General features: G+C 41.0%; 1 protein-coding gene across 4 annotated transcripts; it reads left to right on the top strand.

Moving 5' to 3' along the window:
• The first annotated feature begins 463 nt into the window (after nt 1–463).
• On the top strand, nt 464–15,537 carry ece1 (endothelin converting enzyme 1). 4 transcript variants are annotated; one of them, XM_070902113.1, is made up of 19 exons: nt 467–835; nt 3,510–3,648; nt 4,819–4,854; nt 5,548–5,760; nt 5,903–6,027; nt 6,153–6,299; nt 6,768–6,833; nt 7,205–7,393; nt 7,586–7,728; nt 7,897–8,011; nt 11,154–11,264; nt 11,357–11,455; nt 11,613–11,690; nt 11,813–11,916; nt 12,248–12,358; nt 12,821–12,888; nt 13,037–13,227; nt 13,802–13,897; nt 14,457–15,537. In XM_070902113.1, the coding sequence occupies exons 1-19, from the start codon at nt 707–709 to the stop codon at nt 14,631–14,633; spliced, it is 2,337 nt and encodes a 778-aa protein (XP_070758214.1). In that variant the 5' UTR covers nt 467–706; the 3' UTR covers nt 14,634–15,537. The 4 variants fall into 4 exon arrangements, with proteins under 4 accessions (XP_070758216.1, XP_070758215.1, XP_070758214.1 ...); XM_070902114.1 differs by lacking the exon at nt 4,819–4,854 and having other exon boundaries at nt 466–856; nt 3,525–3,648; XM_070902112.1 differs by lacking the exon at nt 4,819–4,854 and having other exon boundaries at nt 468–835.
• Nucleotides 15,538–16,096: the final 559 nt, after the last annotated feature.

The raw sequence follows: 16,096 nt of genomic DNA, 5'->3' as shown, positions 1-16,096 counted from the left end.
GGGTTAAATTGGAGAGGAACTCTGATGCCTATCAGGTAACGGTCACCACGGGCAGCAACTACAAGCATGTGGTGGGAGGAGGATATTTTGTCCGGGCCCCTCCCCCGAGTGCCTCATGTTCTATAGAAAAGGCACTGGGTGTGAACTACAACTGTGAGGTTCCCTCCCCAAATCTAAGTGAAGCCACACTGGGGAATGCACACACACACACACACACACACACACACACACACAATCACTTCCACAGACTCAGTCCCGTAAGTCGCCCAAGTCAGTGCTCCTTCCTGTTTTACACTAGTTCCGTCTTCTCTCGTGCCGTGTTTGCATAGACTGGGCTGAGGAGGAAGTCCAGAAAAAAGTCTGCCCAGGAAGAGGCACACAACTGTTAAAGAGGAAGAGAGGACCCACAAGGAGATCTTACAAGGACTTTCAAGAGGAGGTTTTTTGTTGGTGTTGTGACGTTTGCCCTTAGGGTGTCTGCCAGACGCCATGGGGGCTTTGAGAGACGTTGTTGGGGTTGAAGGGAGCAGAATAGTGCTTATGAAAGGAGAGGACTGACTCACTCTTTGAAAGTGTTTTGAGTGCAAGAGCTCCAACCAGACAAACCAGATTCCTCCTGATGGATTCTAGAGGGAAACCCTCAGAGACTGCTGAGGAATAGACGTCACACACACAAGAGTGGGAGAGGAGAGGGGCTGGAAGGAACATGGAAGCACTGAGAGAGTCTTTTCTGCATTTGACTTTTCAGATGTCAACGTACAAGAGAGCCACACTGGATGAGGAGGACCTGGTGGACTCCACCAGTGACGACATCTACCCATCATCACCCATGCAGGTAAACATGCAAACACCCCGTGCTAAAAATAAACAAATGGGTTACTGCCAGCACACTAATATTACACAGTCCATAGAAGATATGTATAGGCCTGTTAGGGTTTCACACCTTATGGAAAATATTGTAAACTTTGATTGCAGGTGAGCATCCACTAATTCTGTGTTATCACGGCAGCTGTTTTAACTGGGACATGGAGTCATAAATCTCAACCCATGAGGAATCAGTTCAACATGCGTTGGCCCAATCTGATAATGGTGTTTGTTGAAGCATTGTAGATACTACTTGTAATGTCTGATCAAGTGTCCATAACTTGCGATGTGTGAGCTGCTCACTGATGCTTGTGATATGATACTAAGTCTCTCGTCTTTTCTTGTTAAAACACAACACATTTCTTTGGAGGCCTGAATTTCATAAAGTCTCCATAACATGATGCAGAAGCCAACCTGCTAAACAGATGCTTCATGCTGCGCTGTGAGGCTTGAAATATGGGAAGAAGCTCAGTGACTGTAGTATATTTGCTTTATTGCAAACATACATACAGTAATTAAATCATGCTAGCTGGGATAACAAATGTATGAGACTTTTATATGGCATAGAACCGCATTGTTAGATTAATGTAGGTTAGTTATTTTAGTTTGAACCGTGTACATTGTTGTTACTGACCCATCGTTATACTTATATTGGTGTTTTTTTTTTTATCACCCATCTAGGACGTCAGTGTCTGGTTGATGTACAGTTTATGGACCCTAAAATTAGCCTCATTCTGTGATTTGTCTGCCGAATCTGTAACAGCGGGCCCAACTCTCGTTTCAGCAGATCTGCATGCCATTTTGTCGGCGGAGACGCACAATTTAAAAACGTTTCTAATAACAAAGCAATGGCTGTCCAACATGTGTAACTGTTGAAGTTAGGAGTTGTCTTACTATAAGACCGTAATAATCTTTGTCATTTAAGCTTTATTTATTCAGAAACTCTTTTACACAAGAGACCTAACAAATTACATGTACAAAATATAACAACAAGACAATTTAGTTACACAAAGCTGTCACACACACACACACACACACACACCACACACTAATTAAATCCTTTGTAACAGCTGTGTTTATATATTATATATATTTAGGATATTGTCTGAAATGTTGGCTGATAAATGTAAGATTGCAGAGAATTTTGCCTGAATCCTCATGTTAAACAGCGTACTGTATATGTCTGCACGCATATTAAATATCCTGCTGTTGTGCAGAGTAGGTCTTTTTCACAATGCATATGTGCAGCCTATTTTAGGCATGGGCCTTTGTATGTCGTGGTCACTTAGCATATCGTCAAAGTAACTTATGATTGACAAATTGTTTCACAGCCTCCTCTGTTACCAAACCTGTTACTTTTTAAAAAGTAGCCGTGCAAAATGGTTTGCTCTGGGCACTTTTTAAAAATCTTCATTCGTGTTTTAAGCGGAGCTGAGATCCTTCAGTGCTGCCATTCCTCACATACTTTATTTGACCTAAAGAATACCTGAAGAGCTCGAACGGAGGGCTTGAATTCAAGACTTTGACGTAATTCTGTCATCATCATTTTGCAGCAGTTTTCGGGGTAATAAAATGTGGTTTCGAGAGATTGATAAACTGCAGATGGAAAGTGCACAGGCTTGGCAGTGGGATTCTCTCAATTACACTCAAAAACACAGTTTAGGTCCAAACCAACCCAACGTGCTGAGCTCCTGGGATTAAGAAGCCGCTGTGGCTTTGGCATTTGATTTGGTCACATTAAGTTTGGCTGTTGAACTCTCATCTAAGCTAATACCAGTAAATCGGATCCTTATATATACACTTCAGGGGTAATTGACTTCCACAGGATGTATGTGAGGTCCAAGATCTGGCGTTTATTTACAGCGGGGATACTGAACGACTGGCCAGAGTGCTAAATGTGCCCTGCGAAAGATTTGTGAGTTGCCCCTGGAATCATTCCTAGAGGAAATAAATGCCCTTAAAGCAGCATTCAGTAGAAAAAGAGCAGGAGCAGGGCGTAATGGTTTAAGGTCCACTGGATCAATCATTGATTTAAAAAAATGTTCAGTTACTCACCACAAAGAATGCACTGTCTTCGGTCTTATAAATTCTCTCATGTTGTTTTTCTAAGAAGCTTTCTAGCATTTAGAAGCAAAATATCTGTAAACTGGTCTCTTGTCTGTCTGTTTTCCTTGGTTGACTTCCTTAACATTTACAGATGAACCGCCAAAGCAGCAGATATGGTTCAACAGGATTATTGTGTCTTTTTTCCAATCTGGGGCAAAAGGAAAATGTCCTTTATGAGTGCATGTTAAACTAGAAGTGAGGGAACAATAGATGAATGCTTAACCTTTTCTGTGTAGGAGGGTTGAAAGCGCCGTAATAGAGAAGCCATTGTGCTTCAAAACCAAACCTGTCATCAAATCCCTGAGAAGTTGTTTGACTGTAGACAACATTTTCCACACTGTATTAGTTCAACAAAGTAACATGAGTGTGTGTGTTTGTGTTTTAAAGCTGATTTTAAAGTAATTCTATGCCTTTTAACCATTTTAAACCTCTTCAAAGGTATCATGTTTGACTTAGTGGATTAAATGAAGCCCTCAATGGTTTTTTCGTGTGTGTGTGTGTGTGTGTGTGTGTGTGTGTGTGTGTGTGTGCGCGTTCAGGTGACCCTTCTGCAGAGCCGTGGTCCCACATGTTGGCCAGACAGGACACACCGAGAGAGGAGGCTGCTGTTTTTACTGTGTGTTGTGTCTGTGGGCTTGTTCATATCTGTCATCACAACTGGGGTCTTCTACAAACAGAGTGAGTTCAAAGTTCTATTTAAACTCAATGCTACGGTGAAATGCGCTGAAAAGAAACACCTGCGGTCTCTGTGGTGTAGTCGGACCTGTGGACTAAAGATGACAACTCACTTTGTTTTGTCTTTTTTATTTTGAAGTTGTTTTTTTTATATAATGTCAAATCAGAAACAAAGCAACATTTCCAAAAAGAAGAGTCTTTAAAAGAGTATTTAAAATAAAAACACATAAAAAGGAGAAAGGTTTTAAAGAACAGTTCGACATTTAGGGAAATATGCCTATTTGCTTTTTTGAGAGTTGGATAAGAAGATGGATATCACTCTCTTGTCTGTCCATTAAATATGGAGCTACGGCCGGTAGCTGGTTAGCTTAGCTTGGAATAAATACTGAAAACATGGAAAACAAAGGTGACAAAATCCACCTACCAACACGTTATATCTAATTTGTGCTGTTTTACGGGGGAGTTTATGTGCCTGAATATTTCTAGACCAAGAAATAGGCGGGTTAGGCGTTTTTTGTTACCCTTGGACTGAGCCAGGCTAGCTGTTTCCCCCTGTTTACAGTCTTTGTGCTAAGCTAACCAGCTGCTAGCCCCAGCTTCACCATTACCGTACAGACATGAGAGCGGTATCAATCTTCTCATCTAACTCTCAGCAAATAAGTGTATTTTAAATGTACCTTTGTAAAGCTAGGTTTTGTCTATAAAGCTACTGAATGCAAAATAAAGGTATAAAAAAACTAGAATTCAGTCCACAGTCGTCTTGAATGAAATAGATCTGTAAAGACCCAGAGGCTGTTAAGTGTAACCTTTCTACACTGAGCGTGCATGTATCTCTTTGTCTGTTTAATACAGTAAATGTGGTTCAATATTTTTAAACCAAAGCCACACCTTCAGCTAAGCTGCCTAAAAACAACTCTTAATCTCTCCCTTGAGGTTGTTCATTATGGAAAAAGGGGCTTGTGGATTTACCATCACATCCAGGCGGCGTCTCATCGCGTGGGTTTCCTCAAATTTACCATGGGAAACTTAATGCCACTTCCTCCCATTCAGAACCACATGTCAGATCACACTTTGAAATAATAAAAGGAACAGGGATGAATTCTCCTTGGGGTACTAACCTCATCACTGCTCGTAACTTTGGCTCCGTCTCTGTTTTATACCTTATATGGACAGATGGTGAAAGTCTTTACTGTAAGTGGAGTATTAGAGGTGAGTTGTCCCCTGGAGTTGTGCCCTGCAATGAGTAGCACTTACACTTTATTTAGTCTTCCAGAGCCCTTCCTGTTAAACAGCCTTTGTGTTTGGACTTTAACACAGAGTGGCCAAAAGCCTCCGTGCTGCCCCTCTAATGGCTTCAGCTTGACAATATTATAGAAAACACAAGATACAAAATACCCATTCTCATGAAAAAGTAGTTTTGGAAGTCTAGCTACTGGCACAGACGAAGGAGTAATGACATTTATTTACTAGCCAGTTCAAGTCTTAAAACATCTAGATGATGTCATCCAGGATCCTGAAGCTCCATCTATCTGTCTGGTCTACTTAATTAATCATACAATTACATAATCAGTTGGCATAGTTAACATGTGACAGTCATCGTCGACCGTCACATTCCAGCTAATTGTTTATCCAGGGTTTTTACAAGGAGAAAAATTCCTGTCAGGTTGTATATCTTGGCTGTTCCCTCTCATGAAATAATATTTTCCAGATGGTCTGAAGACCCGCATGCATATTTGGATGTCCCACCATGAAATATTTTCAGATTACCCACTGTGATCCTCAAAAATGTTTTTTTTTTAACCTGGAGAAAGTGTTTCCCACATTAGAGGGCGGATAAAGCAGAGGGTTTAAAAGTGGACCATCTATAAATTAAACTTTTATAAAAAATATTTTCTCCTGCAGCTCACCCGGGCTTGTGCCTAACAGAGCCATGCATTACTGTGGCCAGTGCGGTCATGGGAGCCCTGGACAGATCCGTAGACCCATGCCATGACTTCTACAACTTTGCCTGTGGGGGCTGGGTGAAGAACAACCCCCTCCCTGAGGGCAAGTCCCGCTGGGGACCTTTCAGCAACCTCTGGGAGCATAACATGCTTGTAATGAAGCATTTATTAGGTAAGGGTCCTTTGAGTGCAATCTGGTGTCCTCCGCTGCCTTTACCCCAGACAATGTGTCTGTTTCCAGCTCATTTTTCAGCACTGGGGAAACCAGCTTGTTTTTGTATTCATGTAACTTATCTTATATCGTCATTGGGCAGAAAACACTACGATGAAGGATCTGAGTAAGGCTGAGGAAAAGGCCCAGCGATACTATCAGGCCTGCATGAATGAGGCCAAGATTGAGGAATTAGGAGCAAAGCCACTGCAGGAGCTAATCAGCCAGGTATACTTATTTCCTCAAACATCAAACACATTCATCATTTCAATCCTTCTTCATTTTTATCGAAAGAACCAATTTCCTTGCATCCAGCAGTCTCTGAGTGTCTGCCTAAACACTGCCTGTTACAGATGGGAGGGTGGGCTCTGACCGAGCCCTGGGACAAGGACAACTTCCAGGAAGTTTTGCGTATGGTGTCAGCCAACTATCACACCTCGCCTTTCTTCACCGTGTTTGTCAGCACCGACTCCAAAAACTCCAACAGTAACATCATCCAGGTGAGAGGGCCAGAGATTTGTAGCTTTTGTAGGCTTCATCTGTTTGAACGATTACATGTATTTATCTAAACTCGTGTATTTACATCTCAGAAAGTGCTTCTTCACTGAAACCTTGGATCTCATCCCAATAAACTGACATTCACGTTTAAATTCTTACATCAAATTCCTTCCAACTCAAGCAGCTTTTACAGGCGTGCCGAAGGGGACAGATTTTTTAACTCTGCTGGTGTTCTGGGGACAATCCGCTCATTATCACAGTGGTCTTGATTTCACACTGACACTTTGACAAGAGAGCTCACTCCTTTGTAGGGTGTCACGTCACCCTAACAAATGGTACTGATCGGATCTTTGGCGAGCTTCTGCTTTTAGCCTGCATGCTGGCAACACAGGAATGAAAACAAAAGGTTGTTTGTGAGTGTTGAAATGGAGGGTGAGCTCTAAGTCTTAGGATGTTTCTCTTGACTCTAGGTGGATCAGTCCAGCCTGGGACTACCTTCACGAGATTACTACCTCAACAAAACAGCAAATGAAAAGGTACCGTTTACAGCATTACACTGGTTTCACTGTGGTTAAGTGTGTAAGTTTGATGGTAAAGGTAAAAGATATTAAAGCTCAAGTCAGATCATCAAACAAAGATCCGGATCTTTCTGCAAAGAGAACAAATAAATTACTTGGAGTTCAGTTATGAAAATATCCAAAGGCTCATTGCAGATATTTGCAGAGAAAGTCAAGAAATATTAAAGGAGAAATATTTCTGCTTCAGGGGAAATACTCTGCGTAGTAGCTTGTATTTGCATAGTTTAGGATTACTTTCCTAATTGAATTTTACCAGAGACACACACACCCCTTGTCACCCCAACCACCCCCACCTCCACCTCACTGTGCTGCCTTTTTGGACTTTGCAGTATCTGACAGCATACCTCAACTTCCTGATGGAGTTAGGGGTTCTCCTGGGTGGCTCCGAGGAGACGTCTCGGGCGCTGATGGAGGAGATTGTGGACTTTGAAACCACCTTGGCCAACATCACAGTCCCTCAGGAGGAGAGAAGAGATGAGGAGCTCATCTACCATAAGATGGAGGCCAAGGATCTGACGGTAAGTGTCTCCTGCTTTGATCCACCAAACAAAACAACAACAACAACAGTATACAACACTTAAGATACTGTGTTGACTGCTCCTGCGATATTGTGTGAAAACGTAAATATAAATATAAATCTTGAAGAAACAAAACAACAACATGTCTAGTGTTGTTGTCTTATGTGTGTGTGTGTGTGTGTGTCTTTGCAGACTCTGGTTCCTGCAGTGAAGTGGATGCCATACCTCAAAGAAGTGTTTGCTCCCGTGCCGCTCAACGAGTCAGAGCCGGTGGTTGTTTATGCCAAAGAATACCTCCAGAAAGTTTCTGACCTCATAACTACAACAAATAAAAGGTCAGACATGTTCGTGTCAAATACAGATTCTTAGTCTATGCAGTAAAATGAATAATAAAGTATTTACACTGTTAACATAATATATACATGCATAAATCCTCCAATAGTAAGCATTCAAGCAGTATTGAAGAGGGCAGCAAAACAATGAACTTGATATTTCCCTTTCAGCCTACTCAACAACTACATGATAATGAAGGTGGTGAGGAAGATGGTGTCCATTTTGGACCAACGGTTCCAGGATGCCGAACAGCGTTTCCTCGAGGTTATGTACGGAACCAAGAAGGTGAGAGATGAAATTCAGGCTTTTTACAGTCACTATAATCCAATATGACATAGAGCGTGTTTAAATCTACACAGTGGTGGGATTAAGCAGATGAAAAGTGAAAAGTAACAGCAACAAACTGCACCAGTTTTACTTGCCCACACATTCTCATCCAGATTATGTATTTGTAGCATGAACCTAATACAAGTATCTAAATTGCTGTTTTCTCATTGTCTTACTGCTTTTTAACTTTAACAAACTTTACAAGAACTGTAAATTATTATGTTGGCTTTCAACCTGATTTCTTAAACTTCATGTAATTTAGAAGCCTGGTTTCCTTAGTTGGGGTAAGAGCTTTCAAAGAGAAATCTGCTTAACGCAGCCGCATTTCTGCTGGAGAAACCTGTTTATGTTTGCACATGTGCATGACAAACCAGCACAAAGTGACCGAATCGCTGGGTCAGCAGTATGGTAGAATGAAGGGAAACATCAGTACATGCAGCTGTGTCCAAACAAATAATTACATCTAAAACTGAAACTGAAATAAACCAATAAATTGTCGAAATAAATTGGTTTCCACATCTGAAATGCAGACACTCGTGCACAGCTGTGATTCTACTCTACAGATCCTGTCCTCGCTCGCTTCAACCCAAAAATAAAACTAAGAAAACCCTCTTGAGACTGCATCATTATGTTTCAGTCTTGATTCAAAAATATTACATTGGGTATAGGAGAAGTCTTATTACTGACAAGTTGTAATACATGAACTGCATGTAGTAGTATTTACTTGGATGTACATGTAAACAGTTAATTAGGTTAATGGTGAGACTAAAGAGACAGTTCACCCAAATTACAAAACAATGATAGTTTTGGCCTTCTCGTTGTCAGGTTTTGAGATTGACCTTGAGAACTTTCCAGGAACAGAGACCTGGTTATTCTGGATAATCCACAAACTTCACTGTGAACCGTTTTCATTGCAACGATTTCTTTGGTAGAAATACAATATAACACAGTTAATCAAACCAAAATAATCTGCATGGCTCAGTACCACCACACTATGGATACATGTTTTTTGTAAATTGGGTGAAGTGGGCCTTTAATTAGGCACATAGTTAAGTGTACATTCAATTGGCAGTAAGGTGTACTTCTTTCTCAGTGAGTAACTGTTTGACTGTGAAGGCTCTGGTGACCCCTGCCCTTATCGGGGCAAGATCCTGTTCCCTGCCTTGTTTCCAACTTGGGTCAAGCTGTAATAACAAACCCAAAACCTCCTACGTGTGCCTCTTTGTCTGTCTGCTTTATGTGAGAGTGCAGCTGTGCCTCTTTTGACTTACGTCTGTGAATGCAGGTTGCTTTTATTGTGTGCACAGAGAGAAGGACCTTAACCATGCAAAATGAGCAGTTTCTGAGTTGCTTCTGTCCCTCAGGCGTTTCCCATCCTTGTTACAGTGAAAACCAAGAGAAAAACAACACTTGCGTAATTCGTGGGAGCTGCTTGGCTGTCATAATTCTAAAACAAAGACTCCCAACATAACTAGGTCTAATTGCCTCTACAAACACACACTTAGGCTTTGCTATCTAGGCAGCTCAGGGTGAAAAGTTATACCAGTATCAGTACGTAAGTACCAGTAAGCTGTAAGTACTTTCTGATGAACTCTTACAATATAGCTGTGAAGGCACAGTTTATTTCCCACACTTTTTTCATCTGTGCTGATGTGCACAGGTTTACAACTTGCGGTTGTTCATTTCCTCCCTGCCTTTGCTTCCTCTTTATCTACGTATACATGCAGCTCCATTTGTCCTTGTCCTTCCTTTCACCTGATAATAACTTTGTCATATAGGGACTGTTTTCTGTTTTGTTTTGTTTTTTTAACTGCAGTCAATTAATTAGCCGGTTGAGTGTGAGATTTTAAAGTCAATATTTAAAATCACTAGTTTAAGATAGATAGAGACACGATTGTTGAAAATAGATATTATGCGCATTTGTGTATTGTGTGTTTATAACTTGTAAATGTAAGTAAAACAATGAGGAACCAAATGCTAATTTTCCAGCACAATTTGAAAAATTATGGCCACAAAATCATTTTTGATCATAAAAATTGCTCACAAATAAGCAAGTTTGCAGTCACCGGAGGAAACCCTTCTGTTTAGCTTAATCAAAGTTTCATGCACAACTGGAATATGTTTCAAAGTTTTTGTAGGTTTAAAAAATAGCACAACATATAACAAACTTATTGGGTAGGTGACACTCAAAGCAATGTCAGAGAGCAGTTCAGCACTAAGTGAAACTGCCCCTTACAAATAATTTCCCCACTGAAATCACTCACTCGCATTGCTTCAGTCTTCAGTGTAAAAGGGCTGGGGATCTCCATGTGGGGTGTCCTGTTGTTGCCATTTTGTCTAAAAAAAACCTCCACCACGCTGTCCTTTAGAGAGGACACTGTGTCTCTCAGCCCACCGAGAGATAACGGCTCAGCTTTGCCTCAAAAGCGCTGAGCTCAGAGGTCACTAGAAGATCATGACCATTTTCTCTCATTTTCTATTCGTTAGAGGAATCTTCTACGCGGATTTAAGTCTATTAAGAAAGAAAAATAGATATTAAAGACTTTTTTTTTTTAACAGTTTTAACGTTTTTAACAGTGGCATTTATAGTTTTATGTATTGTATATATCCCAAAAACTTGTCATAAAACAATCCAACTATGCTCATATTGTTTTTTATTGATGTATATCTTAATGGCAAATTAAGGCAGGAATACAACCACTTCACATAGAGGCCATCCATCAAGTTGATATACATGCTTATCCTGTTCAGAGTCATGGGGGGTTGACACCTATCCGGGCTGGGTCACCGAGCTATCACAGGGCTTTGCAGGGGAAATAGCGGTCTGTCAGTAGACTTGTCTTAGCAGAAACAGTCTCACTATCTTGCTTTCACATCACGACTCGTGCACTATCAATGCAGTTCTCTCACACGTAGCCCGCGGCTGAATGGTACAAGTCCACCCATGTTCTGTGGGGTTAGTAATGTTCGTTCTGGGAAATGTAGGAAGTGACTAATTGAAGCAGACGAAATGAGTTGAATGAGACAAAAAACAGTGCAAGAGAATGTGAGGATGCTTTTTTTCCCAAACATGCCTTGATGTGTTCATTTGATGTTGCAGAGCTGCACTCCTCGCTGGAAGCTTTGCGTCAGCGACACAGACAGCGCCCTGGGCTTTGCTCTCGGAGCCATGTTTGTCAAAGCCACCTTTGCCGAGGACAGCAAGGCCATTGTGAGCGCTTCCATGTCCTTCCCTCACAATAGCTGCTCCTACTGTGTGAGATGATGCGCTTCTGACCTTCTGCTCTCTTTTCTGTGCTTCAGGCTGAAGATATGGTTGCAGAAATTAAATGGGCGTTCGAGGACAGCCTGAAGTATGTGAGCTGGATGGACTCGGAGACAAAAAAAGCAGCAAAAGAAAAGGTGGGAGAATGACGTTGTGTGTTTCATCAACATTAACATCTGCAAATGAGTTCTGTTGAGCTGTTTTGTGTGCTGAAATGACTGAGAAATACAGCACTGCCACCTGGTGTGAAAATGTATCTTTTACAGTTTCTTTTTCTTATCGTGTTTGTCACAGGCAGATGCAATATACAACATGGTCGGATATCCAGAGTTCATCATGAACGCCACAAAGCTGGACAAAGTGTTCAATGATGTAGGTAAATGTGGAACTGTGTTATATGTCCTAACCATTCTGCAGCTTTCATGTTTCACATCACGTCTCATTTTGCCTCACTAAAACGCTTTTCTACCACTTCTGATTCCTCTCTCTTTTAGTTCGAGGTGGTGTCAGAGCTTTACTTCCAAAATGTCATGCAGTACTACAGCTTCTCAGCCAGAGTGACTGCGGACCAGCTGAGGAAAACTCCCAACAGAAACCAGTGAGTTGCGCCCCGTAACCCTCAATCCCCACCGCCCCGCTTGCCAGAGAGGAGGTTGCACGCTCCGACGGGGACACATTCCCACTATACTAACTCAGCAGAATACTGCTGCCATCCACAAATGTTCCCAGGCAACCAACCTCTCTCCGCTGAACTGATCTTTGTCTCTAATTAGGCAAACTGGGGGAGGGGGCAGATCAGGGTTCCCATGCCTTCCAAACTGATCTGCAGTCACACTGGCACAGCGGAGCGGACATACTCGATATTCTTTATTTTGTTGTGACCTTGATGTCAGCCTCACACGGTGGCTCTGTGTTCCTTGTTTTTTCAGGTGGAGCATGACCCCTCCAACCGTGAATGCATATTACAACCCGACCAAGAATGAGATGGTTTTGCCGGCAGGAATTCTTCAGGCTCCGTTCTACAGTCGCTACTGGCCTAAGTAGGTCTTCTGCATTGAAGTTCAGGTTTACTAAATCGAGTTGGATGGATTGTATTAGAATAGATTAGTAAATATGTTCATTGTGCACCAGAGTAGAAAATTGTGAAAATTGAGTTCACAAAACCATAAAAACAGCCTGGAATAAAGATGGTATTAAAACCTTAGAGTATAAAACAGTACTGGTAGAAAAAAACTAAACAAAACAAAAAAACACAACTATCCAGCGGGTAATTCAGTGGCTTTGTTTGTTTTTATGTACACGAGAGTCCTTAGGTGTGCTGTAGATAAGCAGACTTTCTATCTTCTCATCTAACTTTTGGCAAGACAGCTTTTCTCAAAATGTGGACCATGGCTTTAACCAACTTGTGGGCCATACACACAAATGTTGAAAAGTTGTTATCGGGGTTATAAAAATGTGCTGCACTGACATTTTCAAAATGAATGATTTTGTATGTTTTTCAGAGCTCTTAACTTTGGCGGAATTGGAGTAGTCATGGGACATGAGCTGACTCATGCTTTTGATGACCAAGGTTGGTAAAAGGTTTTCCATTTTAAACAGTTTACATTTCAGAGGGTGACAAATAACGCCATCCTTCTGATACTAAATGATTTGATTACAAATGTCTTGAAGCATGATGTGGCAGTGGATACAGGAATATTTCACACTTTTATCGAAAGGGAGGGAATACGACAAGGATGGAAACCTTCGACCCTGGTGGAAGAACTCTTCTGTGGAGGCCTTCAAGAAGCAGACCCAGTGCATGGTGGAGCAGTACGGAAACTACAGCGTCAACAAGGAGCCTCTGAACGGAAGACACACCCTGGGAGAGAACATCGCTGACAACGGCGGACTCAAGGCCGCATATAAGGTCTGATGTCAGATAGGAAGCATAAGTAACCCTGAATATTTTCTGTATGTGGTTAAAACATGAGGGAAAATGGCTTTCTGTCACTGATGTAGAGAGAGCATTTAGATTATTATGGAAAGTTCAGACCACCGCTGTTATGTTTCCTACGGCAACATTGTCAGATTGCATGTTTACGAGGTCAGAAAACTGTCTCATAGATCTGACATTAATCCTCTGCATTAGTTTATTCGTTGAGGCTGTTGTGGGTCACATCCATTAATCTGTATTGGAAAAAGCAGCTTGTCTGGTTTACAGTGAAGCCTGGAAATGCAACAGGTGCTTATGAGTGGCCTTGTCAGCCTCTGGTTACTTCTTCGCATGCACACATTCTTTCCATGTAATGAAAGGTCATAAAGCTATGAAGCAGATAAGCAAATCATATGGAAGTAAAAGCAGCCTGCATTGTGTGGTGGGTGTTAACCAGAGGTGGATCTAAAGTGGATCATCTATTTCCCTTGGTCTATGTCACTATACACTTTTACATAAGGAAAACAGTGGCTGCATGTGTGTAATGTGAACGCTTGTTGGTTCGAAGGCTTACGTGGACTGGATCAAAAAGAACGGCGAGGAGGCCACTCTACCTGCCCTTGGAATGACGAACCATCAGCTGTTTTTTGTAGGATTTGCTCAGGTTTGTATATTACTCTTATTCCTTCTTCTGACTTGATCATACTGTCTGCATACAAATAGTATTGCTGTTTTTTGTATTTCTTAAAGCCTCCATCCAGACACATTTTAAGACATATGTTAAAAAACCTTGTTAATAATCTAAAAATTAAATCTATAAATATGCAAATGTTGTTCATTTCCAAATGTTTAACTGCTGGACACAAGATGTCTCCTGCTTTATTGAAAATCCATTCTCAGTGTATGTGTACTGGAGGCTTCAAGTTTCCACATTACACTTGTTTAAGTTGCATACTGTACTGTGATTGGCTCCAAACTAGTTGTGAGTTTACTGAATCTTGCTCGTACATTCACATGTTAAACTCAGGTGTACGGTGAACACAGAGAAACTTTACCCCTTCAGCAGATGAATGTGAATAAAGCCTTGTAGTGTTAAACTCAGCACAGTGAAGCTCAAACATCACAGTCAAGGAACAAGAAGAAAAAACACATTTTTGACATGAACAGGGACTTCTGGGATTTTGTGTCATTTTGTGTCTCTTTATCCTTTATTGTTTCTGCAGGTATGGTGCTCTGTCAGGACACCTGAAAGTTCACATGAGGGCGTCATCACAGATCCTCACAGTCCGTCAAGGTTTAGAGTCATTGGCACCATCTCCAACTCACATGAATTCTCAAAGCACTTTGGCTGCAAAGCAGACGCTCCCATGAACCCGAAACATAAGTGTGAGCTTTGGTGATGCCTCATTGCTCAGTGCTGTTTATCAGCAAGGAGTGAAATGGAACATTGGGGAAAAAATTGCTTAAGATACTGACGAAGTCTCTCCGGACGGGGAACGCAAGAACCACTGAAACCCCTACTGCCTTACCACTTAATGCTTTATAGGACAAAACGTGCCTGCTCTGTATGGAGTATTGCAATTGTCAGTGCTTTTCCACAAGGACCGTTGGTTTAGCAAACAGTTTTCCCCAACTTCTGAAGTTAAATGTAGCTATAAATGTGCTTTTTGAACACTGGAAACCCAAGAAATGGTTCCAAAAAATGGGGGAACCACTCTCAAATTTTGTACACTGCTTGTTTGTCACATAAAGTGATATATAAGCAAAGTGATGTTTCTTTTCCCTGTAACTCTTCACTGTGCTTGGATCTGCCCCAGTTTACTTTTATTGTATTTTATTTATGGTCCCAATTTTCTATTGGACAGTTAACTAGGGACCGGCAATATTTTTAACCTGATGGAAGATTTAACAGTTTTATAGCTGTTTATTAAAAATTGGTATAAATATGATAACAGTTTGTCTTTGAACCATTGCAATATTTCAGAAGCATTTTGTGTACAATCTGTCAATCGGTGAAACTGTTACATTTTATAGACATATTGACGTGACATTTGTGTTTAAAAGGAATTTTTGGACATGATGTCAAGATAGCAGAGTCCCATTGCTGCCCTTTTATTTCTGCATTGGAAAACCAGCTCAAATCAGAAACCCAATGAAGGAATTAAGAAATTCAATTGCAATAAATTGATCAACTATTTTTTCATTCAGGACTTGGTCATATATATGCTATGATGTGTCATACCTATTTTTATGAGTAAGAGTTTGCCACAAATTATTTTGTATAGTAAAACAAATCTTAAAACATTTTTGTCTCATGTCCACAATTTGTTTAGTTACTTGAGCTCTCGCTCACACACACACACACACACACACACACACACACACGTTGTGCAGAGATGTGTGACTAGATTCATATAGCACCCTCTGTCTCACATTACATTACTTCACCAATTACAATAAATCTAATGGGAAATGGTGTTTCTCGCTTGCGGATGCGAAGCAGCCAGAAGAACGGTAGATGGCGCTAACACACAAATCCATGTTATAGTCCTGCTCATGGTTCAGAGTACAGGCCAATGAACTATACAGTGTAAATAACTGAATACTGCTTTGGCTGAATAAAACTTTTTGAGACATGCATACGCGCAAATTAAAAGAAACATTTGTGTAACGTGATATAATTAACAATATTTTAGTTTCATTATTTTGCTTCTAAATGTGTTAGCCATTGTCAATAACGTGCTCTAACATTCTGGACTAATCTAAAACCGCAAAATAAAATAAAAAAGGCAGGGGGAAAAAATCAGTATTTCAGCCACATAATGGAAACGTGAACCACGCGCTGTGCCTGTAGTTGATTGTA

The sequence above is a fragment of the Enoplosus armatus genome, chromosome 3 (assembly GCF_043641665.1).
Source record: "Enoplosus armatus isolate fEnoArm2 chromosome 3, fEnoArm2.hap1, whole genome shotgun sequence".
NCBI lineage: Eukaryota > Metazoa > Chordata > Actinopteri > Centrarchiformes > Enoplosidae > Enoplosus > Enoplosus armatus.
The sequence above is the reverse complement of the archived record's forward strand: the minus strand, read 5'-3'. Positions and strand labels throughout refer to the sequence as shown.